The sequence below is a fragment of the Sporobolomyces salmoneus genome (assembly GCF_050403485.1).
Source record: "Sporobolomyces salmoneus JCM6883 DNA, S_salmoneus_JCM6883_v1_ctg4, whole genome shotgun sequence".
NCBI lineage: Eukaryota > Fungi > Basidiomycota > Microbotryomycetes > Sporidiobolales > Sporidiobolaceae > Sporobolomyces > Sporobolomyces salmoneus.
The window spans coordinates 604,698-630,236 of record NW_027481159.1 but is presented as its reverse complement, the minus strand read 5'-3'; the positions used below and the strand labels follow the sequence as shown (position 1 = coordinate 630,236).

The 25,539-nt window shown below is 50.4% G+C and overlaps 11 protein-coding genes across 11 annotated transcripts; 6 read left to right on the top strand and 5 right to left on the bottom strand.

The window, feature by feature from the left end:
• Positions 1–169: 169 nt before the first annotated feature.
• JCM6883_001709 (uncharacterized protein) lies at positions 170–1,897 on the bottom strand (the record flags this gene model as incomplete). Its single annotated transcript, XM_076629303.1, has 5 exons — positions 170–447; positions 525–1,150; positions 1,240–1,286; positions 1,365–1,594; positions 1,660–1,897. The coding sequence occupies 5 exons, from the start codon at positions 1,895–1,897 to the stop codon at positions 170–172; spliced, it is 1,419 nt and encodes a 472-aa protein (XP_076490950.1).
• A 117-nt stretch (positions 1,898–2,014) lies between these two features.
• JCM6883_001708 (vacuolar protein sorting family 37 protein) lies at positions 2,015–2,888 on the top strand (the record flags this gene model as incomplete). The annotated part of the gene is made up of 4 exons (XM_076629302.1): positions 2,015–2,202; positions 2,263–2,393; positions 2,466–2,593; positions 2,664–2,888. 4 exons carry the CDS (start codon positions 2,015–2,017, stop codon positions 2,886–2,888), a joined length of 672 nt encoding a protein of 223 aa, XP_076490949.1.
• A 378-nt stretch (positions 2,889–3,266) lies between these two features.
• JCM6883_001707 (uncharacterized protein) lies at positions 3,267–4,245 on the bottom strand (the record flags this gene model as incomplete). Its single annotated transcript, XM_076629301.1, has 4 exons — positions 3,267–3,464; positions 3,539–3,747; positions 3,805–4,172; positions 4,235–4,245. 4 exons carry the CDS (start codon positions 4,243–4,245, stop codon positions 3,267–3,269), a joined length of 786 nt encoding a protein of 261 aa, XP_076490948.1.
• A 139-nt stretch (positions 4,246–4,384) lies between these two features.
• JCM6883_001706 (uncharacterized protein) lies at positions 4,385–10,213 on the top strand (the record flags this gene model as incomplete). Its single annotated transcript, XM_076629300.1, has 17 exons — positions 4,385–4,397; positions 4,465–4,562; positions 4,635–5,037; positions 5,101–5,221; positions 5,286–5,512; positions 5,580–5,626; positions 5,691–5,744; positions 5,808–5,886; positions 5,947–6,162; positions 6,230–6,575; positions 6,641–6,930; positions 6,987–7,548; positions 7,612–7,829; positions 7,893–8,299; positions 8,360–8,732; positions 8,789–9,803; positions 9,865–10,213. 17 exons carry the CDS (start codon positions 4,385–4,387, stop codon positions 10,211–10,213), a joined length of 4,818 nt encoding a protein of 1,605 aa, XP_076490947.1.
• Positions 10,214–11,343: 1,130 nt separating this feature from the next.
• Positions 11,344–12,836, top strand: ERG3 (C-5 sterol desaturase; the record flags this gene model as incomplete). Its single annotated transcript, XM_076629299.1, has 4 exons — positions 11,344–11,971; positions 12,035–12,180; positions 12,245–12,310; positions 12,372–12,836. 4 exons carry the CDS (start codon positions 11,344–11,346, stop codon positions 12,834–12,836), a joined length of 1,305 nt encoding a protein of 434 aa, XP_076490946.1.
• Positions 12,837–13,282: 446 nt separating this feature from the next.
• JCM6883_001704 (SCP2 sterol-binding domain-containing protein) lies at positions 13,283–14,138 on the bottom strand (the record flags this gene model as incomplete). The annotated part of the gene is made up of 7 exons (XM_076629298.1): positions 13,283–13,303; positions 13,377–13,411; positions 13,496–13,597; positions 13,666–13,708; positions 13,795–13,905; positions 14,005–14,037; positions 14,103–14,138. 7 exons carry the CDS (start codon positions 14,136–14,138, stop codon positions 13,283–13,285), a joined length of 381 nt encoding a protein of 126 aa, XP_076490945.1.
• A 341-nt stretch (positions 14,139–14,479) lies between these two features.
• On the bottom strand, positions 14,480–17,521 carry JCM6883_001703 (Y-family DNA polymerase; the record flags this gene model as incomplete). Its single annotated transcript, XM_076629297.1, has 12 exons — positions 14,480–14,604; positions 14,673–15,345; positions 15,413–15,584; positions 15,653–15,742; positions 15,820–15,890; positions 15,954–15,999; positions 16,069–16,184; positions 16,251–16,582; positions 16,660–16,929; positions 16,999–17,172; positions 17,242–17,256; positions 17,344–17,521. 12 exons carry the CDS (start codon positions 17,519–17,521, stop codon positions 14,480–14,482), a joined length of 2,262 nt encoding a protein of 753 aa, XP_076490944.1.
• Positions 17,522–17,757: 236 nt separating this feature from the next.
• JCM6883_001702 (uncharacterized protein) lies at positions 17,758–19,387 on the top strand (the record flags this gene model as incomplete). Its single annotated transcript, XM_076629296.1, has 7 exons — positions 17,758–17,841; positions 17,918–18,040; positions 18,105–18,206; positions 18,269–18,442; positions 18,512–18,819; positions 18,891–19,290; positions 19,352–19,387. 7 exons carry the CDS (start codon positions 17,758–17,760, stop codon positions 19,385–19,387), a joined length of 1,227 nt encoding a protein of 408 aa, XP_076490943.1.
• A 131-nt stretch (positions 19,388–19,518) lies between these two features.
• JCM6883_001701 (uncharacterized protein) lies at positions 19,519–20,550 on the bottom strand (the record flags this gene model as incomplete). The annotated part of the gene is made up of 3 exons (XM_076629295.1): positions 19,519–19,948; positions 20,015–20,364; positions 20,434–20,550. The coding sequence occupies 3 exons, from the start codon at positions 20,548–20,550 to the stop codon at positions 19,519–19,521; spliced, it is 897 nt and encodes a 298-aa protein (XP_076490942.1).
• Positions 20,551–20,940: 390 nt separating this feature from the next.
• Positions 20,941–21,566, top strand: JCM6883_001700 (uncharacterized protein; the record flags this gene model as incomplete). The annotated part of the gene is made up of 4 exons (XM_076629294.1): positions 20,941–21,131; positions 21,196–21,305; positions 21,380–21,435; positions 21,504–21,566. The coding sequence occupies 4 exons, from the start codon at positions 20,941–20,943 to the stop codon at positions 21,564–21,566; spliced, it is 420 nt and encodes a 139-aa protein (XP_076490941.1).
• A 652-nt stretch (positions 21,567–22,218) lies between these two features.
• DDL1 (putative carboxylic ester hydrolase) lies at positions 22,219–25,343 on the top strand (the record flags this gene model as incomplete). The annotated part of the gene is made up of 5 exons (XM_076629293.1): positions 22,219–24,129; positions 24,190–24,219; positions 24,281–24,626; positions 24,691–25,123; positions 25,193–25,343. The coding sequence occupies 5 exons, from the start codon at positions 22,219–22,221 to the stop codon at positions 25,341–25,343; spliced, it is 2,871 nt and encodes a 956-aa protein (XP_076490940.1).
• Positions 25,344–25,539: the final 196 nt, after the last annotated feature.

Here is a 25,539-nt window from a genome sequence, read left to right as displayed (position 1 = left end):
TTGAGTGAGGGAGGGAGCTTGAGAAGACGCTGAACTTTTCGAACGAAAACTTTCTGCGCATGCGTGCATGCAGGGTCCAAATTAGCTCGATACACTGCAAGGCACGTAGCCATTCTATTGAATCCAGTAGAGAACCCATGCTAGGTGAGCTTGCACGTCGAAAAAGATACTAAGGTATTCTGATTATCCTGCGGAAATCTACCAGAGTCTCTTCACCCGGTAACCCATTCTCCCTGTACTCGTAAACTGCTCTCACTACTTCCCTCTCGACCCATCTGCTTCCCTTCCCTTCGCTTTCCTCTTCCTCGTCGACTCCGAGAACTTCGTTGTAAGAATGTTCTCCTTCCTCGATCGCCGATAAATCGTCCTCTGAGGCTTTCGAGTAGGGAGTGAGAGTATGAGAGATATCGAGGAATGAGTGAGCTCCTCCGTAAGCTCGAGAGATCCCTGCAAGGTTCCCGCGAACACAAATTCGAAATCAATATCCGGTGTTCGAAGAGCTCGTGAACAAAGGAACCTCGCACCTGTATCGATCAACAACACTTTCCCACCACACCTCTTCAACATCCCCTCGAAATTCGGCGTATGACCCATAACCAACCTCCTCACTCCCAGTTTCTCACAAGTCTTCTGAACCCTCTCACAAATCTGTTTCTCTTCCAACAACGCCCAGTCCCGATTCCACATTGGACCCCTCTCGGACCAAAACAACCTCTCTTCTTTCGTTGCTGCCGAGGGGAGAGAAACTGGGAATGGATGATCGACGAGGAGTTCCATCAAGGAATGACCGATTCGATTGATTTCGGAGATGGGAGAGTCGGAAGTGGAGAGAGTTTCGAGATATTCGGGAATAATTCCACCGTGGACGAAGGAGATCGCCCCTTCTAGGTCGAGCTTGGAACCGTTCGAGCGTCGCTTGAATGGGGTCGGCTCGGAAATGAATCGTTTGTCGGATTGACCCTTGAGCATCTTGGGGAATTCAACGACTGAGGATGTGGTGGGGAATGAGTGGGTAAGGAAGGGAACTCGAGCGGTGATAGAGTAGTTTGTGCGCCATTCTTGACCGATCCAACCCGTCGACATAGCTTCTCGTCGATTGCGTTCTCCTCCGAAGGATCTGTCGAAGGTACGAGCGTTAGGTGTTGTCGAGCTATTACGTGTGTTGCGACAGAGGAGCACAAGAAAGGGGAAACAGGTGCGGGAAAACAGAGGCGAGAGAAGAAAAGGAGGGATCCGCACTTGATATCGTTCGGATTCACGTATCTCCAATCTCCCAACGCGTTCATCTGGATCATAGTCAATCTTTCAACAACCCCTAGCCTGATGAAATAGGGTACTCCCGCTCAAGGAGTGAAGAGACTGACAATCTCATGATTCCCCAACAAAGAAACGACCGTTCCTCCTACTTTCTCCGCCCCAGCTCTCAAGCTCTGCATAAACTTGTAACAAGCGATCGTATCAACCCCTCTATCTACGATATCTCCCGTTTGTACGAGGATCGTTTGACCCCCAATCCATTGTCCTCTGAGGTCGATGAGTTCGGCTTTTCGAAGGATTTTTGTGAGGGCCGGGAAGTCGCCATGGATATCACCGACTGTACGAGAAAGAGGTCAGCCAGGGGAATATAAGTGGAGGGCGAGAGGGGAGAGGAGGACGAACTAGCGACGATTCGGTGTTGAATGATTTCTTCCTCTCCTTCTGGCGCTACCAGAGGTTTCTGTACAGTGTCGACAAGTGATGCTGCTTTCGACTTCCCGCTTGATGGTACAGTCGGGACGGAGGAGGTTGAAGAATGTTCAGGTCGATGAGTCGTCAAGTACAGGAGGATTGAAGCGAACACAAAGATTGAAAGGAGGAGGAACCGATTTGTATGTGGATCACGATTCGGTGGTGGCATCTTTCGTAGCGGAACAGAGGTGTAATGGGTGCGAACGAAGGAGATTCTCGTTCGAAATTGATGACGAGCTCTCTCTCACTCGTTTCGCTCACTTGATCCAGTTCGACTCGCTCAGTAATGAGTACAACTAGCTCTTCACTACCTCCACCACCTCCGAACCCTAGATTCGATACCCTTCCTCCTCCCCCACTACCCAGTTCCTCCTCAGCGACGACGACTCATCAACGGACCGACTCTCAGTCCTCCTCTGCTGCTCCTATACAAGACGCTCTAGCGAGAGATTTCCCCGAAGTAGCGAGCTTATCGTAAGTCTCCGTTATCTTTCTCACAGGAGACTCGACGACTGACGCTCGTTTCTCTTGCAGTCGGGAAGACATGCAGCAGTTACTAGACGACCCAGATTACTTTGATGCGTTCTTTCACACCCAAATCCCTCAAGCGGTAGAGCTGGACGAAGCCGTTTCGCACCAAATCCAACAAAACCTCGAATTAGCTCGTTCGTTCACTTCTCGCTCTGACCTTTCTAGCTCTGCGCTATGAGGAACTGAACGGAGCCGCTGGCAAACAGTAAAAAGCCAGGAATTGAAACCTGCGCTGGAAGACTTGAGAAGAGAAACGAAAGAATTATTCGACCAAGCTCTCGAATTACAAACTCGTTCTCACTACCTCGCTGAAGCACAACGCGAGACTTATCGCGTCAGTCCTGCTTCTCCCTCACTGTTCTCCCTCTTGCCCTTCACTGACACCTTCTTTCACTCGTTCGCAGAGGTTCTCCCAAGACGCTCAACTGAATCGCTATCGAGCCGCCACGACGCTTCAAGATCATCTCTGTGAATCTCTCTTACAGTCTCTCCTCGATGGTCAATTCGCAAATTCGGAACAGTTGGACGAACAATTCATCAAGCAGTATAAGGAAGTGAGGAAGGTTTATCATAAACGAAGTATGGGATTGAGGAAATGGGAGGAAGGGAAAGTGGTTTGGGAGACTTGAGGACGCGAGAATGTGCATTGCGAGTCAGGAACGGAGTGTGAAGAAAGAGGAGACGTAAAGGTGATTTTTCTTCTGTTGTTGTCATTCTCAATCTCACCGCTTGTTCGACATGCATGCGTCTTCGGTTTATCTGAGCGTCTCTTCAGATCAAGTCACGAGGCACCGGAGAGGCCAATCTCTCCCTTCTTTCCAGATTCAATGACCTTTCGTGCTCGCTCCCGATCGTTCCTTTCCCATTCCTTGTGCGCGCATCCGTCCGCTCTCAATCCTTCTGATATACCATCGTACCTCTCGAGTGTAGCACGATCACTATGCACGACGACTCGACGAGCACGCGATGAAGGATATAGGCTTACAATACAGAAGATCTATCTAACGCTACTTGCGCTTCTTTGTTTTCCCGCCTCCTCCTCCGTTCCTCGCAGCTCCAGTCGTCGACGAGGAACTACTGTTCGCGTTCTTGGGTTTGACCGTCGACAGGTCAGGGATAAGTTCTGAATCGACCTCAGAGTTTCCGTTTCCTCCTCCGCCCGCAAGGAACTTCGAGATCTTCGAGGAATCGAAAGACTGGAGAGACTGTTGAAATCAGATAGAAGAGAGTGAGCTCAGCGTCTACGAGGGCCCTCAAAGCGAGAGCACGGAAAACTGACCGCCATGTTTTGATGCATTTCTTTCTGACTCTCCCTAACCTCCTTGAGCGTTTCCGGATCCAGATTCTCCATCAATTTCGGAATCGCCAACATGAAGATCAGACCGAGACCTAGTAGCCAAATGAGAGGGTTTCGTTTGAGGAGTTGAACGAGCGACATCGAAGGAGGTTCAGGGTCCTTCAAGGGATAAAGCCGTAGAGGGTGGATTACTAGACGATACAAAGTGTGTCAGCGCGGCTGAGAGAAGAGAAAGGACGAGCGCATACCGAGAGGGCGTGGTAACCAGGTCCCTGGAACCATTTTCAAAAACTTCTCGTCGAATAACGCAACTTGTACCCTCTCGTCCTTTCCAACTCGAACGAAATAGCTCTGGAACTCGTACTTCCTACTTTCTATCCTCAAGACGTAATCTCCTGCGACGGGAGGAACGGAGGGAGGGAACGAGAAGTGGTATTCCGGAGGATCTTCGTGTCCATAGATTGATCCGAATCGTCGATAACCGTTCTTGCCGCCGAGAGTGATTTGAGCTGAGATATCGAGTGGTACTGTCTGATTCGTGAGGAGGATCTGACCCGTGATCGTAGGGGAAGCGACGACGAGGGAGGAGAGGAGGGAAACGAGAGGGCACAGCAGCCTAGAGCCACGCAGGGAAGCGTGAGCTGAGGCAGGGGTAATAGAGAGCTCTAGAAGGCGTACCGAATGAGCATGATGACCTCAGCGATCAAGGAGAGCTCAAGAGATCAAGCTTGAGAAACGTTTGAACTTCCTCTCTCCTTTCCCCACCTCCTCTCACTCGTTTCCCGTTCTTTTCGACAGCCTCGAAGTGGATCAAGGAGCTGATAAGAGATGAGTGCAACCGGTAAGCATTTCCTTACATTCCGTAGTTGCCAAGCCGTCATCCTTTCTCACCTCTTTCTGTTGCGCAGCATCTCATCTCCCCGCTTCTGTAACGGGTCAAGCACCGACCACAGATGCTGTATCTCCTCAACAAGAACAACTCAGGGAAATGAAAGATGAAGCGAAAGTGAGTCTTCCTCTCTTTCTCTCGTTTTGAGTGGGGCTTGGGAAACTGAAACCCCTCTCCCGAGTATCTTAGGGAGCTTCTGTTCATTCATTCGATCCCGATGCAACTCCACAAGAGAAAGCGGCTCAAATCAAACCCGTGACTGGTGAAGGGATCGGGAAGAATGGAGTTTCGAAGATGGACATGTCTGGCGCTCCTTCCTTACGAGGTTCCGAATTGAAACAGTTCAAGGCAGCTGGAGGAGAAGGGTTATCTTCAGACTTGGGAACGAATGGAGCGGACATCCCTGTGACGACGGGATTGAAAGATATCGAAAAAGTGAATGAGGAGGAAGGGAAAGGAGAGGAGCAAGATCCAGTAGAAAAAGCGAGACAGAGTAAGATTGATGAAGGAAGGATGAACGAGGAGGATGGAACTGAGAATCCGCCGGGAGCGATGCCGAATAAAGAACCTGAACCTCAAACTATTCGAGAGAGTGAGCTCAAACTCTTTATCTCTCTTCCGAGGTCACAAGCTGACTGATCTACGTTCGATATAGTCCCATCGTGGTTTCAGATCGGATGGACGGGGCAAGATCGAAGTTTGTTCTTGTCTCCCGAGGAGAAAACGAACCGAGCAATTCTAGAAGACTTCGTTTCAGATGCTTATTACGGTCAATGGTGAGTGCTCGTTCTTTTCAGAGGTCTTCTGAATATCTGAGAGACTTGAGCACCTCCCCTTTAGGTACCACAATGCTGGGATTATGGTCTTCTGCGTTGTGTCGACTCATTTCTTGACTCTCTTCGGAGCAGGATGGGGATGGATGATCGTCATTCTGGCGGTCTGTGCGACGTACTATCAGACGAGCGTCAGAAGGGTTAGGAGGAACGTCAGGGACGATATGGCGAGGGAGGTTGCGAAGAAAGGATTGAAGAGCGATGTCGAGAGCGCGACTTGGATCAATTTATTCCGTGAGTCATTCGAGCTTTGACTGTCCGTTTAAAGAGAAGCTGACAGTAACGGTTTTGTGCGACTCAGTACAGAGATTTTGGCTCATTTACGAACCTGTGCTTTCCCAAACGATCGTACGTCTTCCGTTTCGAGTCTCGCCTCACTCGATTGCTAACTTCGACCTTCCCTGACTTTCAGGTCGCATCTGTTGACCAAGTCTTGTCTGTTTCGACTCCGGCTTTCCTTGATTCCGTGAGCCTTACCAGGACTTTCGGCAGCCTCGACCTACGTTGACTGATTCGTACTGTATCTCAGATTCGCATGACAACCTTCACGCTCGGTACGAAACCTCCTCATCTCGATCACGTCCGCACGTTCCCCGACACGGAAGATGGTACGAGAGCTCTTTCTTTTCCGTCCCTCCGCTTTTTTCTGACGACCTGCTCGAGATCAGACATCGTCTTGATGGAGATGAAACTCTCATTCGTACCAAATGACGTTCTCGACATGACCCACGCTCAATCAGCTCGAAAAGTCAACCCGAAAATCGTTCTCAACGTTCGATTCGGAGTTGGACCTGCGAAAGTGGGTAAAGATATCATCGTCGAGGATCTCATGTTCACTGGAGTGATGAGAATCAAGCTCAAGTTGGTCAACAACTTCCCTCACAGTGAGCTATCCTCCTCTCTCCTCGTCTTCAATGCTCTCTAAACTGACCACATCTCGTGCGAATGTAGTTCAAACGGTCGACTTGTCGTTCATGCAACCTCCCGATTTTGATTTTGTACTCAAACCCGTCGGATTCGATCTCTCTATGATTCCCGGTCTCACTCCCTTCATCACTTCGACCGTTCATTCGATCCTCGGTCCCATGATGTACGATCCCAACTCGTTCACTCTCAACCTCGAACAGCTCCTCTCGGGAGCACCTCTCGATACGGCGATTGGAGTTCTCGCGATCACGGTTCACAACGGAAGAGGAATCAAATCGACGAAATTGGGAGCAGGGAACCCAGATCCTTATATCAGTTTCGCGATCAATGGACGAGCTGAATTGGCTAGAACTTCGACTTGTCACTCCACGTCAGTCGTCTTCCATTTCCTTGCACCTAAGACGGAATCAGCTCACTCTCTTTCGATTCGAACAGCGCAAACCCTCGATGGAAGAACGAAACGAAATACATCCTACTCAACAACTTGAACGAAACTCTCACGATGACGCTCTTCGATGAGAACTTGAACCGCTCGGATTCGAACTGTGGAGTCGCTTCGTTCGATTTGAAAACGTTGGAGGAAGACGCAGAACAAACCGATGTCAGTGGGGAAGTTCAACTCGAAGGGAAACCCAGAGGTAGGATCAGATTCGACGCCGTCTTCTCGCCAGTTCTCACGCCGAAGAAACTTGGAGATGGTACCGTCGAACCTGTTCCCGAAACGAGTGAGTCTCACTCCTCTCTGTCGTCGGAGAGTCCAGCTAACTCTCGTTGGCTTCAGTCTCGGGAGTCGTTCGTCTCGTCGTTCACGCTGGAAAGGATCTCGATTCGCGAGGAAGAGCGATCAACCCCTTCTTCAAAGTCACTCTCAACAACCGACCTATCCATCGATCCCAAACCTTGAAACGTACACCGAACCCAATCTGGGAACGTCCTACCGAGTTCCTCGTCACTTCGAAACCCAATGCCGTCATTGGCCTCGAAGTAATGGACGACAATTCGATCTTGGCCGATTCGAGATTAGGAATCATCAAAATTCGATTGGAAGACATCCTCGAAGCGAACAAGAAGGGTAACGATTGGTTCCCTCTCAGCAACGCTAGGAGTGGGAAAGTCAGGATCACGGCAGAATGGAAACCGGTTGTCATGCCCGGAGCGATCAATGGTGCTGCTCTCTACACTCCTCCGATCGGAGTCGTTCGATTCTTGTTCAAGAGGAGTACGGATCTCAAGAACGTCGAACTCAAGGGTAAGAGCGATCCATACGTTCGAGTCTTGTATCACGGAGTCGTCGTCGCGAGAACTGTCGTTCACGTTAACAATCTCAACCCTGAATACGACGAGTGAGTCTACCCTTTCAAGTCTCTCTAATCTCCTGAACTACCACTCACGTCAGTGGATGATAGAATCGTTTACGTTCAAGTCCACTCGACGCGAGATGTGTTCCCGATCGAAGTCATGGATTATCAATCGAGTTCGAAAGATCGTTCGCTCGGAAACATCCTCTTCGCTGTCGCTCCTCTCATCACGGAAGGTCCCGACAAGATTACGAGACCCTGGATCTCGACTGGAAAGGTTGTCAAGAACGAGGGACTCAAATCTGATTGGAAGAAACCCGTCAAAGGTGAGAACGGAGAGATCTTTCCCTCCGTTCTCCCCCCTATTCTGACTCTCGCTTGTGTAATAGGTAACATCGAGTTCGAGGCCGAGTTCTTCCCTTGCGCGAATCTCAAGGATGTCTCGTTCAAGATTCCCGATCCTACTTCGAACCGAATCCTCGAAGAACGAGAGGACAACTCTGGATCGATCGCCGAAACTGCGAGTATCGCCGAAACCTTCGCTTCACCTCCTACTTCGCCTACGTCCGCGGCTTATTCTGTTCCTTCGACTGCCACGAATGGTTCGAGCGCGACGAATACGATTCCTGGAACTCCGACCAAGAAACTCAATCATGCTTCGACGATCAATGGAAAGAAATCGGGTGACCTCGGGAGAAGTGGTTCGGTTTTGAGCAAAGACAAGCCAGTTCGAGAAGGAATCACGATGTCGAAACAAGAATTACTCCAATCTCAAACTGGTGTTCTCGCTTTCCAGGTCAGTCCCTCGCACTTCCTTTGCCTCGCAGTTCGATGACTGACGCTTGTTTGCGGGTAGATCATCTCGGGTCATATCCCGAAGAAAGGAGCTCGTCTCGAAGTCCTGTTCGACGATGGATACTGGCCGGCTTACTCGACTGAACCCTCTCGATCTCACAACACGACCTGGGACGAAATCGGAGAGATTGTTATCCGAGAACTCGACTTCTCACAAATCACGTTCCAGCTCAACACGGCAGAGAAAGAGACTCGAGAAGATGTCATCGCTCAAGCGACGGTAGATTTACCAAGTTTCCTCGAAGACGCGCTCGACAAGGTTGCAACTTTGGTCCTTGAACCTATCGAACTTGGTCACCCGAGAAGTACGATCACGATCATGGCGAAGTATATCCCAATCGACATGCAAATCTTACCTCGAGAATCGATCAAGAGTGAGCCATTTCCTTCTCTCCCTGAGAAATCGTGCTGACTCTTTCACTCTCTGTAGACGCTGGTATTCTCTCCGTTCGACTCTTCGGTGCACAAGGTCTTCCCTCGGCAGATCGCAACGGTAAATCCGATCCTTACGCCGTCTTCGAACTCAACGGAAACAAAGTCTTCAAATCTCAAGTCAAGAAGAAGACTCTCGCGCCCGAATGGAACGAAACGTTCGACTGCCCGGTACCGAGAAGAGACAACGCCGAATTCATGTTAGAGGTTTGGGATTGGGATCGATTAGGAGGAGACGATAAACTCGCGAGAGCTTTGATCGATTTATCCGTCCTGAATGGAGAAGATGGGAAACTCGTCACTTCTCCCGTCACTCTCACGGTCGAACTCAAGGACTTCAAATCGATCACGAAACCGGCTGGTACGGCGAAACTCAGTCTCTTCTTCCGACCTGAATTCGTGAGAACTCCTCGTCGATCGACTGGAACCGTTTCGGGTGCGATTGGTCGAATTGGGACGAGTCTCGGGGGAGGCGCGGTGGCCGTTGGAGGAGGAGTGCTTGGAGCAGGAGGAGCCGTACTTGGCGCAAGTGCCCACGGCGTCTCAACGGGAATCCACGGAGTTGGACACGTGGGTAAATTCGGACTGAAAGGTGGAGTTGCGGTTGGGAAAGGAGGGGCGAAACGATTGACGGGCCACGCGAGAACGAAATCGGGAGAAGTTGTACCTATCGCACTCGATGCCGAAGGACGACCTATGCTCGACGCTGTAGGGAACCCTCTCGTCGTCGATGGAGGAGGATCTGTCATCGGAAGTGCAGAAGGACTCGAAGCTCTCGAAGAAGGAGCGGGGACTTCAGGCGTAGGCCCCGAGGGAACGCTTCAAGTTCAAGTCGGGAAGTTGACTGGAGTTGGCGACGAGGGAGAGAAGAAGGCGATTCAGATCAAACTCAACGGAGGAAAGACGATTCTCGAAACTCACTCTCACAAGGGAGATGGAAGTGGAATCAACTTCAGCGATTCGACAACGGTCAAATCCGATGGAGGACCTCTCGAACTCGAAGTCTCTGTCCTGTACGCTCCTTCGTCTCTCTCTCTCAGTAGGTAGGCGACTGACCTCGCTCGCTGTGTACAGTCACAAGAAACGTCTCGGAAGTGATCACGTTCTCGGTTCAGCTACGGTCAACGCTCTCGAATACGTCAACCAATTCTCTCCTGAACAAACTCTCAACCTCCCGATCTCTGGTCCGAATCCCGGCAACCTCGAATTGATCCTCTCTTTCCACGCCCTCCCTAGCGTTCCAGGAGGATCAGTCATGGAATACGATGCGAGATCCCTCGCCGGATCAGTCGGACCCTCAGGAGGAGGAGGAAGACCCGGATCGATCATTGGTTCTCCTTCGCCGAAATCTCGTTCGAGGTTCTCGAGTGCAAGGTTCGGTCGCGCTCACAAAGAACGAGAACCGACGCCTCAACCCGAATAAAGACTCTTCTCTCGTCTCTCTTTCCCTTCTTCAATATTACCCCCTTGTCGACTTGCCTTGCCTTCTGTCGATAATCATGTTTGATCGTTACCCTTTACCTTACATTAGTCTGCTCTCTATTGAACCTCTCACAAAATAGCTTCGCGTCTCTTTGTCAATATCATACCCCTTCATCGCTTTTCGTTTGGTGGCTTCAAGAACGGAACGAGGAAGTCACAATGATAGACGTCATGCTAATGCAGGACGGCGTCAGCATGGAGGTGGAGGCGCTCGAACAGAAGAGTTTGTGAGATTTTCGAATCTGCGATTCTTCCTGGTTCGCTTCCGTGCTCGAGTCTTCGCGCGGCGGGCTCTGAATGCGGACGATCGTCTATTCGAGAACCTTCTAAGCTGCTCTCGCGCTCATACCTTTTGCTCCCGTGACAGCTACAAAAGTGCGACGGAAATTGCGAGCGAAATCTCGAGCAAATTCAATCGGCGAAGTGGCAACAGAACAGGAAAATTCGACGACTTCGCTTCTCAGAATGCGTATGGTGTACTGTACAATAATGCACTATAGCTAGGTTGAGTCGTTCTAACTTCTGGAGAGATGTGACAAATTTCGGCGAGCAATGTCCGAAAGAATCTTTTTCGACCGCGAGACTTCAAGTCGTTCGACGGCAGCACCTCGTTTCTCCATTTCATCTCTCCACCTCTCTCTGTTCTACTATCGCCCTCGCCTCTCGTTTTTCCACCCATTCATACAGCCAACGGCCCTACCTCAAGCAGACAGACAGTCAAAACAGCAGAACTCTTTAACGAAAAACACGCCAACAAACAGAGAGAAGCTCCAGCTGTAACTTCCGCCACTCGTACGAGGTAAGCTTCCTTCTCGATAGCATTCGTGTCGTGATTAGAATGCAAAGGATGCATGACCGGCACTCTGGATGAGGTGGGAGAGGGACAATGGGTTGATCAAGGGGAGAATAAATCAACGCGACTCTTTTCATCAATCCCGGCAACCATTTCGGGAGGGATAGAGCAGACAGCAAGAGGCGGACTATTCATAGAAGCAATCGGAACTGCTCTCAAGATGAGACCGGCCGCTGACCTCGATTGTTCTCGTGTTTCAGACCTTTCGAAACTTCGGCATGGATATCCCTCTGCAATACTTTGACGAATACGTTGGAGACCGGCTGTACTCAGCACTCGATAACCCTTTCTCCCGATATGCCTCCTCGACAGCAGCAACATCAGCGACGAAACTATCGTTCGACACCTCTTCCCCTTCTTCTCTCCTTTCCTCGATCGCTTCCTACCTCGGCACCCTCCCTTCCCTTTCTTCCCTCGGACGAGATTCGATAGTACGACAATCCATCTCTCTATACGCCATTACCTATGTCGGTATTCTCCTCCTGTACTTCTCAGTCGCGACTTTATCGTACTATCTCATTTTCGACCACCGAATGAAGCTTCACCCTCGGTACCTCAAAGATCAAGTACGAAAAGAGATCATGTACTCGCTCGACGCTTTCCCCGTGTTGGATCTCTTGACACTGCCGTGGTTCGTCGGGGATGTTCGAGGTTGGTCAATGCTGTACGATACGGTCGAGGAAGGACCGTTTGGGAAACAAGGTGGAGTTTTACCTTGGGTTTACATGGCGGGAAGTGCGGCGTTCTTCTTGTGGTTCACGGATTTCGCGATCTATTGGGTTCATCGTTGGTTACATATCCCGTTCCTCTACAAACGCCTACATAAACCTCACCACAAATGGATTAGTGAGTCCTCTTTTTCGTCTCTTCGTTCTAGTTACGTCCAGAGCTGATCTTGCTTGTTTGCAGTCCCGACTCCATTCGCTTCGCACGCTTTCCACCCCGTTGATGGCTACCTTCAATCCGTTCCTTATCACATGGCATGTTACATGTTCCCGATTCACAAGTACTTGTTTATCGGCCTCTTCTCTTTCGTCAACTTCTGGTCTATCTTCGTGAGTTCTGAACCGTTTTAACGAGTTTTCGTTCAAAGGTTCTGACTTCCGGTTTTTGCGTTAGATCCACGATTCCGACATGCTCTGCGGTCACCCTCTCGAACACTACATCAATGGACCTGCTCACCACGTACGTGCTGTTCCTTCAACCCTTTCACATCTCGCAGACCTGACTCGCTTCGCTCGAACAGACTCTCCACCACATCTACTTCACCTGTAATTACGGCCAATACTTCACCTGGGCCGACAAATACTTTTCTTCCTTCCGTATCCCGGCAAAAGGTGACGATCCACTCCTCGCCGTTCTCGCCCAAATCGAGAGGAAGAAAATCCTCGATGCTGTCGAAGCGGCCGAAAAGAAGGAAGGATTGAAGTTGGTAAACGAGGAGGGAGAAAAGATCTCGGAACGAGACGTCGTTACTGAATTGGTCCAAGTCGTTCCTGAATTATCAGAAGAAGAGGAGGAGGAAGTCGAATCGGAAGCTCCTACGATGGAAAGGAGTCAATCTGCGAGTGATTCGGGAATCGGATCTGAACCTGATTCGGCAGGGGAAGAGGAGAAGAAGAAGAAGGAGAAGAAGTCTACGATCAAAGCTGCTTCAGTGACGGCTCCTCCTAGACCACCTAGACGAGAGGGACTTCGAAGTCGCAAGTAAATTCTGAAGCTTTGTCCTCTTTCTTCTGTTATTTAGATGCCCGTCTCCCACTCATTCGTTATTGCTCTCCCCTCTACTCTACTCTGTGATTCCTGGCCCCCTATCTACCCTACCTTACATTCGCATTTCTATTTACTCACTTTTTTAGACACTTTGTCGCTCGTTTTCTTACACTTACAAACTGTTTAATGTCCTTCATCTCTCGAGTAGTAGTAGTCTTTCTCTGCTTATCATGCACACTATTCGCAATCCCTATCATTCTATCATCGAACGTTCTTCCCCTCATCTGAAGCGAGCGAGTGAGAGAGTTTCCGATTTTGTTTTTGAAAACCTTCGAGGGTTGATTGCACATCGATTTGAATGAGAAAGACAGAGAGAGGGGACTAGACTAGAAAACAATAAGAACACGACAGAAAGAAGCCAGGAAAAGAGTAGAGGAAACGGATCTAGAGCTTGGCTTGAGCACCCTGTGCGCAAAAGAGATGAATTCGCAATCAGTCAGCTTGTACATGACGATTCTGTGTAATATTCGCAACGCACCTTGAGTACAGTGTCGAGCTTGGTAGCGAGCATGACTGGAGAATGAGCGAGCAAATGTCAGTTTGTCGTCCACGAGAGAGAAACTGAGAATTCGAGCGAGAAAAAGGGAAAAAGCTAACTGTTTCCTTTAACCTTCAATTTACCGCTCATGAACGCCTTCTGCCCATTAACGCGTCCGTCCTTCAAGTCGGTGAAGGTTTGATCTGCTAGAGAGATGGTGACTGAAGCAGGACAAGCCAATCTTCAGTTTCGCTCCTAAAACCAAAACTGAAGAATCGACTCGACTCACCATCCGCCTTCGGTTTCGCAGGTCCCTTGTACACCTTTCCCTCCTATTCATCATCACATTGTCACGCGGTGTGTGAGCTTCCATCAAAGGAAAGATAGAGCGAAGGAGAAAAGTCGCCGAGAAACGAACCTTTTTCAAGTCGATAGTCCAAGTACTTTCCTTCCCTTCCTTGTTCTTCAATCGCATCTCAAAGATCCCGTTCACTTTCTTCATGTTTTCCTTCTTCTCCTTCTCGTCCATCTGCGAGAAGGGAGAGTTCCGGTCGAAAGTGGGGGGAGGGGAGGAATGCGCGTGTTAGCGACAATCAGATGCAGCTGAGATGTGGTAGGTGATACTCACTTGGTTGAGACCTTCAGAGATTTGGTCAAAGAGCTGCGAGACGGAACCGAGGGTCAGACGATTCATGAAACAACAAACCCGAACGGGATTCGACGGACCTTGGAAGCAGGGTAAGCGGGGTCAGCGAGAGCCATGTTTATTAATCGAGTGTGTTGAGCTGTGTGTGTGAGAGTCGAGAGAGTTGTCGATGAGAGGAAAGAGAGGTCGGAAAATGATCGCATCGAATAATTCGTTTGACTTGCCCGAGTTAGCCGGTCACTTCTCGTTCGGGAAACGGGCTGTCAATTGCTATCTTGAGTAGACCGTGAAAAGGGAGAATTGCAAAAGCGTAGAAAAGGGTAAAAACAAGCAACAAAAAAACGAGAACAGGAACTGGAGAAAGAGAAAACGAAAATCGAGAGGTATTGTGCGATCGAGTGAAGGGTACTGGAGATCCGGGAACGAGAACGAGAGGGGTATACAGGTGCTCGAGAGGTTACTTGGACTTGCTCTTAGTCTTGAGCTTGACTTGGGTTTTGGTCGAACCGAACAGAGTCGAGTTTTTCGGTGGGTTCGCTTTCTTCTTCTTTGCGAGCTTCTTCTCTTTTTTGTCCATTGCGTCTACGTCATCAAAAGGCGAAAGAAGAGTCAGCGTTGTTGGCAATGAAAAAAGAGCGAGAGAGACTCACCTAAACAAGCGTTGACATGATTATTGAACGCGACTTCACTCCCGAGCAAGTCACGCTCGCACATGATACATTTCCTCGCTTCAGGTTGATGAGGAGGTGGAACAGGAGTAGGAGACTTCTTGCGTTTCTTGGTCGGTTTGACCATGACTTGAGGTTCAGTCGAATTCGCTTTACGCTTGTTGACGCCGTTTGGATGCTGAGAGGTCGATGACGAAGGGTCAGAGATTGAGCGTGAAAGGTTGGGTTTGACATCTTGAGCTTCGTCGTCCGAGTCTTCGAGAATCATCTCTTCCGCTCCTCCTCCTCCTCCTACTCGCTTCTCTCCACGTTCGACTTGCTTCCCCTTCCCTTGTCCCGGAGCTGGCATTTCTAGTCCTTCGTTGATGATCCATTCCTCGTCCGGACATTGCCACCTCGCGCTCGGTAAAGGTCGATCCGGTTCCGCGTTCTCCTTTTCGGCCATCTCGACCAACCCATCTTCTTCCGGATCAGCCAAGGCGTCCCGCCTCAACTTTTCGAGTTGACTCCTGATCGCAGATTCGCCGTCCTTCTCGTCGTCCGATTCGACAGAGTCCCAGGCGTCTCGTTCGAGTTCAGAGTCCGAAGTGTCGCTCAATTCTTCTTCTTCTTTCGCTTTACCTTTCCCATTCTTGCTTTCCGTACGTTGAACGAACTAGCCAAAAAGCACAACAGATCAGCTCGGCGGATCTAATCTTGATGAAGAGGAGAGAGAGACTCACGCCATCAAGTTTGTTCTTCTTCTTCTCGATCCTCTCATCCCTCAAATTCGAAACCCTCAATCCCAACAACCTCGCATCCAAGAGCAACTTCGTTCCGCCCTTGACTTTCTCTTTTCGAGTGATCGCATCTTGTCGATCTTTCATTTCTTTGTGAAGTAAATTGAGGCCATAGCTGTCGAAGAGAACAGTCTCAGCATCGTCCCTCGACAGAGACAGAAGGAGAGAGGAGCGGCTACGTACTGGTAGATATCTTTGTATGATTTGATCCAAACGTTTCCACCGGGAGTTTTCGCTCGAGTAACAACTTCGTAATTCTCGTGTTTGATCTTCCTGCAAGAAAAACCAACACAGAGAGGTCAGTGAGCTCCTCTCAACTCGTCTGAGGATGGTCGCGAGGTCAAACTTACAGAGTAATCGTTCGACCGGCGAACTCAGCGTGATCCAAATCTTTCGCCAAACTCTTTGCAATTTTGCGCAACTGATCAAGCCCACGAGCGCCGTGTCAGTCAAAGCGATAGTGTGACCAAGAGACGATACTCACGATCTCGTCCAATTCCTCGCGTTTGTTGGTGTTGCGGAAAGTTTTCCTTTGCGAGTTTGTCAGATCTGTCAGTAATCGGGCTTCCCGGATAACGAGTGAAAGGAGAAGGACTCACTCGACACCGTAAGTTTTCCTATCTCCTCGTTTCGCACGACGAACTGAATTCGAACCCAATCCCAAATAAAGCGAGAGCAACCATTTGAAAGTTGCTTTTTGACCCAAATGATTGCGCTGCTCATGACGATTTGACGGTCAGCAAACGGTACAGTCTGAGAGAGATAGGCCGAGCGACTCAACGACTAGATATAGATCGTTCCTCCTCGTGTAAAGGTCTCCGACTTTTTCGAACCCGATATGGTTCAACAAGGTTTCCGTGACTCTTCCCAATCCGTAACAACGCCTTAACCTGATGTCCTTCATGAACTCCATACAAGCTTCCCGAGTAGGATCGATCACGAACGCTCCGTTCGGTTTGTTGACGTCGGCACAGATCTTCGAAAGAGCTTTGTTCGGGGATACTCCGGCAGAGACGGTGAGTCCAGTCTTGTCGAAGACTTCTTGACGTAAGCGAGAGATGGCTTCGGAAGGCGTGACAGAATTCTTCGAGCAGTAGTCGGTGAGGTCGACGTCTGTTCCTCGCAAATTCGACAGTTGATCAGTTTCTACACCCGGCAGCTTGCAGGTTCAGGGAAGGTATGCGACTCACAAGCTTCATCGAGACTCGCCGGTGAGATCGGGCCATAAGTCGCGTAGATGTCCATCATTTGTTTGCTCGCTTTCACGTAGAGCTGAGGATCCATCTTGACGCAAATGAGTTCGGGACAGAGTTGTTTCGCGATGAAGAACGGCATCGCGGAACGACAACCGTATCGACGGGCGATGTAGTTGCAAGTCGTGAGGATTCCTCCTCCAACTCCGAAGGGGATCGTTTTCAGCTTTGGGTCGACGAGCTCGTGGACTGATGCGTAGAAGGCGTCTACGATTGGCGAGCATCAGAGTCAGCAGAGATCAACGCGCAGAGAGAGACAGCGGAGGGGAAACTGACCTGCGTCGATCAAAGCAATGACCTTGCTCAAATCCCTCTTCTCTTCCAACTGTTCGATGATCCTGTCCGTCGTTTCCGCCTCTGTTCCCTTCGCACTGAGCCTCTCCTCTTCCAACCTCGCTTGAAGTCGAGCGCCTTTCTCATCCACCATTTTGTTTTTCCTTTCTTGATCATCTGCTCTCCACCAAGCTCACGAGTCAGCTGACAATCGAACTTTGCTCGAGGACAAGTATGGAAGCGCACGGAAGTATTTCGAGCCTAGGAGCAGCGATTCAAACCAGGTTGAATCAGCAAACCAAAATCAACAACATCTCGTCAAGATGGATGCAGGTGAGCGCGACTTACCTTTGCTAGCCTCGTAGATAATCTTCTGTACCTCCTCGGGGTTTCTCGTCAACCCTGCCTTGAGATCTGATGGTCCACCCATCCTCTTCAACATTGTTTTCGAAGGTCCAGCGACCGGAACCGGCGGAGCAGGACCTGCGACGACCGCTTCCGATAGATTGGTGGCAGTAGTCGCCATGACGGCGCGCTACTGCTTTCAGTGAGTCGATGTGAGGTGGTAAAGTGCAAGAAGAGATCAAGAACTGTTTTGACTTCTCTCTACATTCACGTTCGACCTTTCCGACTCTTTACGACCCCAGGAGGTCTGTGAAGCGCAGAATACACGCCCCGCCCTTGAGGGGAACCTCACCCTTCCTGTTCGCCTCCCCGCTTTAAGCCTTTTCAGTTCCTCTCTAGTTGGAGGTTTGGAGCAGAATGATTGCAGCACTCGTAGCGAAGGACTCGTTGGACACGATCATATCGACTACGGTCCTCCTCGCCGTCCACGGAGTTTTATTCGTGAGGCTATCCCTCTCTCACAGCTCTGTTCCGCGCTCGCTAAACGTTTTCTTGGTCCCTGCTCCTTGCTGTACAGGGTTACTTCCTCACCGAGATCGGGATCTACTTCAATCGGTTCCCACACGATAGGGTCGGCTTCAGAGTTCTGGTTTATTGGCTTACGATCGCGCAAATCGTTTACATTGCTGTGAAAATTGGAGTGAGTCCCTACCTCCATTCCAGCTGAGGTCGACCGCGAGAGACTGACCTATCGCTCTTGATAGAACTTTATCACGATGGTCGACCGCGTATTGGACAACCTGAGCATTTACGGCGATAGGTTATGGTTGACTTTCGCACCCGTGCTCGTCACGACTTCGATGGAGGTGAGCTTCTTCCCTTCCTGCTCTTCTCGAGTTCCGCAAGACTGACCATTGCTTCCCAATAGGCCACGGCGGAAGGCTTCTTCTGTTGGAGGTTGTGCGCCGTTTCGAACAAACTCTGGATGAAAACGATCGCGGTCTTGCTCTGGACTTTCAGCACGACTTCGCACATCATTTGGGTCTCGATGCTAGGCGTAGCGTGGCAACTCACGACTCCAGATGTCCCGGATCCTCCTCGAGTGAGTCCTTCAAACTTACCCTTTTCGCAGTTCTGAGCTGATTCAGCGACTTTCCTTCCTATTTAACAGTTACGCATACTCCTGCTGATGTCGTTCTGGGGTACCGCCGTCCAAAACATCTGGATCTCGAGTTGTCTCATCTTCGAACTCGCCTTCTCCCGAGATCGCAAAGCGCTCAAAGGTTCGACCAACAGCGGGAACATTTCGAAACTCGTTTCGCTCGCGATGAGAACTTCGGCAATCTTGATCGTGTTCGAACTCCTCGTCGCGATCATCGTCTCAGTGGGAAACCAAGATGAAGTAGCACTCGCAATCGAGACGAGCTTTAGTACGGCGATTTATACGGTGCTCAGCTCGATTGTTGTTCTTCACACCTTGTAAGTCCTTCTCTCCTTTTTGTCTCTTAGCGGATTGGACATTGACGGTTCGCATTCTTTGTCGAACTCAGAAATTATCGAACGAGAATCCGAGAAGCGTCTCCAAACTTTTCCAGTCCAATCTTCTTCGCGCCGAGCAAGAAACCTTCATCTTCCGGTTCAGGCGGAATACTCACAAACACGACTGAGACGACACGAGGAGGAGGAATTGGCTCAGGGACGAAACCCGGGACTTCGACGGACAGAGCGGATGAACCAATTCGATCGGACGACGACCAGAACCCTCGCGAGGAGACCAAAAGCGAAAGGAAGAAGAAAGGTTTGAAGAGGAAGAGTCAGCGAGAGTTAGGACAAGATAGTGGAACTGGAATCACGGTGCAGACGATCAGCTGGGTGAGGGAGGAAGAGAGGACGAACCCTGCGGATCGGCAGGAGGACAAAACTGAAATGGTTATCGAGAGAGGGAAAAAGGTGAGCGCTCGTCTCCGCCTCGGTTTCTGCTGTTAGCTGACGAAGGGTGTATGAATAGCAGGATCTTGCCTCAAGAACGTATTTCCTTCGTCCATAGTGATTGTACGATTTGATCCCATTGTTGTCAACCCTCTGTTTTATTTTTCTATCTTTTCTTCTGTAGCTTTTGGGACCAGGAATTGTACATGTAACAAGCACTCGACAACATAGGTGTCAAAACCATCTATTCTATTCTTGCCGATCCTGAGTCGGTAACCGTTCATAATCTGCTTTCCCATTGCCACCGTTTCTCCCAACGTTCCCCATCTCCATCACGCTGACAAACCTATCCCTCGGTACTCCCAACGAAGGTGCTCTCCCATGACTCGTACTCTCCATTCTCCCTCCCGGTGCCGTACTCGGTAAAGGAGTCGTTCCACCTAAATGAGGAGTCATGTCTGAAACTTGGAACCCTTTCCTCATTTCTCGTTTGACGCACATTTGTTCCGCCGTGACGATTTGAACGACGACGGAGATCGCGAGGATGAACCAGTAGAAGAGAGAGGTCGGGAATTTGTGAGAGTAGTAAGTTGTGATGATCGTGTGGTTGAAGAGGAGAGTGAGGGAGAAATCGAGAATGTGAGTCGGACGTCGAACGAAATGATATAGGTAGAAGATACTGATTGCAAGATACGAGCGAGTCAGTGATGGGACGACACGGAAAGGGATACATTTGGAAACTCACTCGATGCAAGAAGTGACCATCCAAGAGAAAGCGACTGCCCAACCTCGAATCGGTTCCCACGGTACTACCCTCAATACTCCCTTCACCAGATCCTCCGCACTGACGTTGACTAGGGTCTCTTTCGTGATCTTCTTCGTAGCGAATTCGACGCTCGCCAATCCAGGTTCAAGAATCCTACTCGCCGGGATCCCCGAAACCGTTCTACCAGTAAAGGCTCTCCAATCCATAGCGAGTGAGATCGAGGAACTACCTCCTTCGTAGGCTAGTAGGTCGGAGGAGGCGAAGATGGAGAGAAAGAGAGGTAGGATGAGGGCGAGGGTCAAATAGTGAATCGCTTGAAACGCGACGATCTATCTCAGGAGCCGTCCCGTCAAGTCAGCGAGGAGCTTGTTCGTTGGTTCGAATGAGGAGTCGCTCACCTGGGAAATGATCAAGACTGGATCCCATCCTTGAACTCGAAATTGATTCGGCGCGAGTCCGACTGAAACGCTGGCATTCCGCCGAGCTGGGAGGGACAGCCGAGCCGCTGGGGACATCGTTCAGTTCAACTCTTTGCTAGCTGCTTACTGTGTGACAAGACGGACTGAAATGTCATCAGAAACGAATGTTGACCGATCACCTGAAACTGCTGAGGACAGATGAAGAACTCACTGTATAGCCTTATTCGGCTCAGCTGCTGTCAACTAATCTCCCTTCCTGCCTTGATCGCGTTGACCTTGCGCTGAGAGCGATGAGTAATAAATGGAACGATGTTGATTCGAGATGGCCGAGTCGATTCGTTCCCGGTGTGCTTGATAGATGACTGGAGTTCCCTCCTGTGCCTCTGCGGTCGGAAACGGGTATCGGCGAGGGTTAAAGGGAAGAGAAACAGTCGGTCAACTTGCTCTTCGCCTTTTGATCTGTAACCACACCTTTCGCCTCTCAGAATGACCGCTTTGCCCTCACAAGTGGAACTGAAAGATCTCCTAGCCCGACAAGACGCACTCGAGGCACAATTAGCCGCGCACAAGGACCTCACGACGAGATTGAACGGGTTACTCGAAGCGAGAAAGGCAGGGAATGACAAGATGGAGCTACCGGTAGAACTAGGACCTGGTTTCACTGTCGAAGGTGTCGTGTGAGTAACAGATTGCTCACGAAAGCCGAATTCGAATCGATGATTTCTTTTGCTTGATTCGCAGTCAAGACACAAGCCGAATCATCCTCGCTGCCGGCATAGATGACCTCTGGCTGGAGTTACCGATAGAACGAGCGCAACCTTTCGTACAGAAGCGGATAGATATCCTTGAGCGTGAGTGTCCTCTGGCGAGCTCTTTATCCGTTTGAAAATTCGCAAAACTCACGAGACCTCGAACCACTGTACAGGACGCTCGAAGGACCTCGAGAAGCCTATAGCTCGGCTCAAGGAGGAGTATGCTCTCGTGAGTCTCGCTGTTCTACTCGTTATGTTGAAAGCATAAGCTGAACTGTTCCTTCGGGCGATACATAGGTCGCGAAAACTCTCCGCGACGCTTTCCAGCTACCGGACGACTTGGCGAGCGCTGCAATCTGAGGTAACGTTGTCCTCGAATCGGGCCGAACTCCATGCCTCTGACCCTCAGACGCCGCGCTCAGAAACCATTCCTGGTGCGAAGCGTCGCAACTCAAAATTGCGAAATTTTCGCTCCCAGCCCCAGACCTTGCCTCTACCGGCCAACTACTCGTCTACCCACTCGATCCAGATTGTCTTCAAACAGCCCTAGCACCCAAAGCTTATACCCCCTCTCTTCAGATACACCTTTGCAATGATTTGACTTTTCCCTGTTCGAGCTCGGAGTATGACGCCGTCTCTCCCGCTACCACTACGCTCATTGAGAACTGCTCGAAGGATAGGGCTCAATCTGGACGTCCTTCGGCTGAGAGAATTCGAACTTTCCCTTCTCTCAACAATTCCGCTTTTGCACATCGACACCGCGTCATCCCATCAACGACTTTCAAACTTCGCAGCAAACACTCACACACACCTATCTCAACCGCGGAAGAGTAAGAAGCATTATCGGGAGGGAGAGTTGCAGTGTTGAAGCTGAAACCGATCAAACTGATCAGGTGAGTCCTCTCGAATCCGACTGGAACCATGCTGGGAGAGCGTCACCGGGCTATCGCCATCAGTGGAGCTCTCCTGCTCCACGCCAAGAGCAAAGACTGACTGATAACCTTTCCTCATCATGTTTTCCTCAGACTTCGAAGCTCTCACCTTCACTCGCTTGACGATCATGGAGGATTACTTTGCGTTCCAACCATTCGGAGCTCACAACGACGACGACCCGAATTATCGACACGATGAAGCACTACCAACTCCGGCTGCGTTCGCGGGTTACTTGTCGCCTCTCGATTCGCCTCGAGAAAGGTTCCCAGATCCAGAAACTCCGAAACAGAGACGGAGATCTTCAGTCAAGGTGGAAAAGGAGAAAGAAGAAGCGAAAGGAACGAAGGAAGAGGTTGGAGAAACTCGGAAGAAACCAGTCCTGTCCCCAAGCGAGCTCGTAACGGTGCTCGACAAGGGAACTTCAGCTGCCCCTCCTCCACTGACTCGATTCCTACACGGTGGTCAACCACTCAACGATCTCGAAGCGCCCTCGATCAACATGCCTCAACAGGAAAACGACAAACCCGTCGCAAACAGCGAATGGCGAGCATTCACAGACGAAGAAGAGAGAAGGTTACAGGATGGATGGATTCGAACTCAAGAGTTACGAGAGGAGGAGAAACGGGAACGAGAAGCGCAAGGGAACGTGATCAGGGAAGAGAAAGATGGACTTGGGAAAATTGCCGAAGATGCTTCAGATCCAGTTGCGGACGACCCTCCCCACCTGATCCCGGTCGGTCTCGACAATCTCTTCACCGTCGACTTGCAAACGTCTGTTCTCTTCCCCGCGTTCTGGACCGGCTCGAAGGTTCGACTCATTCGTTCGACCTGGTTCTATGCTCCTCCCGCCGTCACTCCTGCCTCCGCAACGCTCCACTCTCATCAGTTGAAACCTTATCCCGTCGATCCTTCCCTTTCTTCTGCTCTCGACCGCGCGTACGCAACGATTCGACCTTGGGACGACTCATACGAAGCCGAACTGAAATCCGCGCTCAAAGAAGGAAGCTCAGACTCACAAAAACGACTCTGTATCCCTCTCGGACTCGAGAACGAATCGGGAGCGGACGCCTCAGCGGATTTGGGAATTGAGGTCATCTTCGAATCGGCAGAACGAGGACGAGTGTATTCGAAGGGAATGATCTCGAGTTTGTCAAAGAGTTTCTGGAGAGGGAACGGTCTCGGAGGTGGACAAATCGTGTTGAGGGGATGGGACGCTTTCGTTCAATACATCGCGGAACAAGCGGAAAAGAAGAAGAAGAAGGAGAAGACTCCCTCAAAATCGAAAGTTTCGGCAAACGAGAACACGGCTTCCGACACGGATTCAGACGCTACTGGGCCGAGTCGATCTCCGAGTAAGAATCGACCTCGTACTCGAACTCGTACCGACTCGAACGCTTCCCAACCTGCAAAGTCGGAAGCGACAACCTCGAGCGGATTCTTCTCGTCTCTTCGAAATCGTTTCGTCGGCACGGCTTCTTCGTCTGACGGTCACTCGAACGATGGAGACGTCGAAGGGAGGACGTCAATCGACAGCACGACTCGACCAGAAGTCAACGAAACAGCCGAAGCGCTCGATGGACCTCGTAAAGAAGACGCGCCTACAACGAAGGAGGAAGAAAAGAGAACATCGATAGGAGAAGTCGACGAACTGTGTCTCGTCGTTCATGGAATCGGTCAACAATTAGCCGTTCAATACGAATCTTTCAGCTTTTCGTTAGCCGTCAACAAGTTCAGATCGGCTTGCACTACACTCTCGACTTCTCCGACACTCTCTCCTCTACTACATGGGAAACGAGCTCAGTTCATCCCGATCAATTGGAGGACCGATCTCGACCTCGGGATAGGAGTCGATCAATCCGGAGATTCTGCAGACGAACAACTCACGAACCACTTCAGCGTCAAGGATATCGAGATTTCGAACTCGGTACCGATTCTCCGATCAATCGTTAGCGGTCTCGTCCTCGACGTCCCGTTCTATCTGTCACCAGCTGTGAGTCGATCTCCATCGACGAGCGCGCTTGTTCGAGGTACTGATACCCTACTTATACAGCACAAGGAGAAAATGGTCAAGGCCGTCGTCGTGAGTGTAGAATATCCTCGTTCGAATCACCGAGATGCTGATTGAGTCCTCTGCGATCCAGCGCGAAGCAAATCGAGTCTACCGGTTGTTCTGCAAACGAAACCCAAACTTCAGCGGCAAAGTCTCGATCATCGCTCATTCACTCGGATCTTGCATCGCCGCCGACATTCTCTCGAATCAACCGACTTTCGTTTCTAAACCTCTCGATCCGGCGCACGATCCTGACCTCACATTCTGTTTCAACACTCGAACCCTCTTCCTCGTCGGCAGTCCTCTCGCATTCTTCCTCCACCTCGGCAAGGGACAAGTGATTGCTCGCGCGAAGAAAGAACGAACGAAACAAGTTGGAAAAGATATCGCGCTCGATCGAGCTGGACGTTACGGTTGTATGGCAGTTGATGCAGTCTGTGAGTGTTACTGTATCTGATGCTGCGTGGATGAGTCTGACCAGGATCGTCTCATTTTTCGCAGACAATGTCTACCACGAGGCTGATCCAGTCGCCTTCGCTCTCAATCCCTGCGTCGACGTTCGTTACTCGAAACTCATCAAACCCGTACCGATCCCCTCTTCGAATCAAACGCTCTTGCAGAACCTTTCGTCCGCCTATTACCGAGTTTCGAAAATTTTCGACTTTTCTTCACTATGGGGTAGCTCAACTTCGACGAAACCCGCCGCGGCCGAGTCAGCTCCGGAACAGAGTGGAGATCAAGCGAAGGAACAGATGGAAGAGCAACAGAAAGAGGTGGAAGGAGCAACGAGACCTCCTCGCTTGAAACGACTTCCGTCGGAAATGCCGAAGTTCGGAATGGGGAGGGACGAGCTCGAGTGGGTCGGTCGAGCAGAACAGAGGATGAAGGCGCTGAACCCGTCTGGTACCGTCGATTACTACTTGCCGGCGGAGGGGTGAGCTTTTCCTGAATTTTTTTCGAGTTCTTTGTTTCCTCGATTTCTGACGAAATCCCTGCTCTACAGTATCAACCAATACGTTGATGCCTTGTTTTCGCACGGATCTTACTGGGATGACCCGCGATTCGCAACGTTTATCCTTTCCCAGCTCTTTGCGTCGCAAGAAGAACTCGAACGGGCAGTTCGAGACGAACTCGGAGAAGTTGCCGAAGAATAGGTCACGCTGTAACACTGGAACTTGCAACTACATTGTACAACTGTCACTGTGATTCACCCCGACCACGAGGGAGACACGCGAGAGGATCCGGTGAAAACGAAACTTCCGACACGAACTGACTGCAACTAGTCTCTACGGTTTCCACTCTATTACTCTCGAAGGTTGCTTCCGCTCGAGCACTTGGTACGTCTACTAT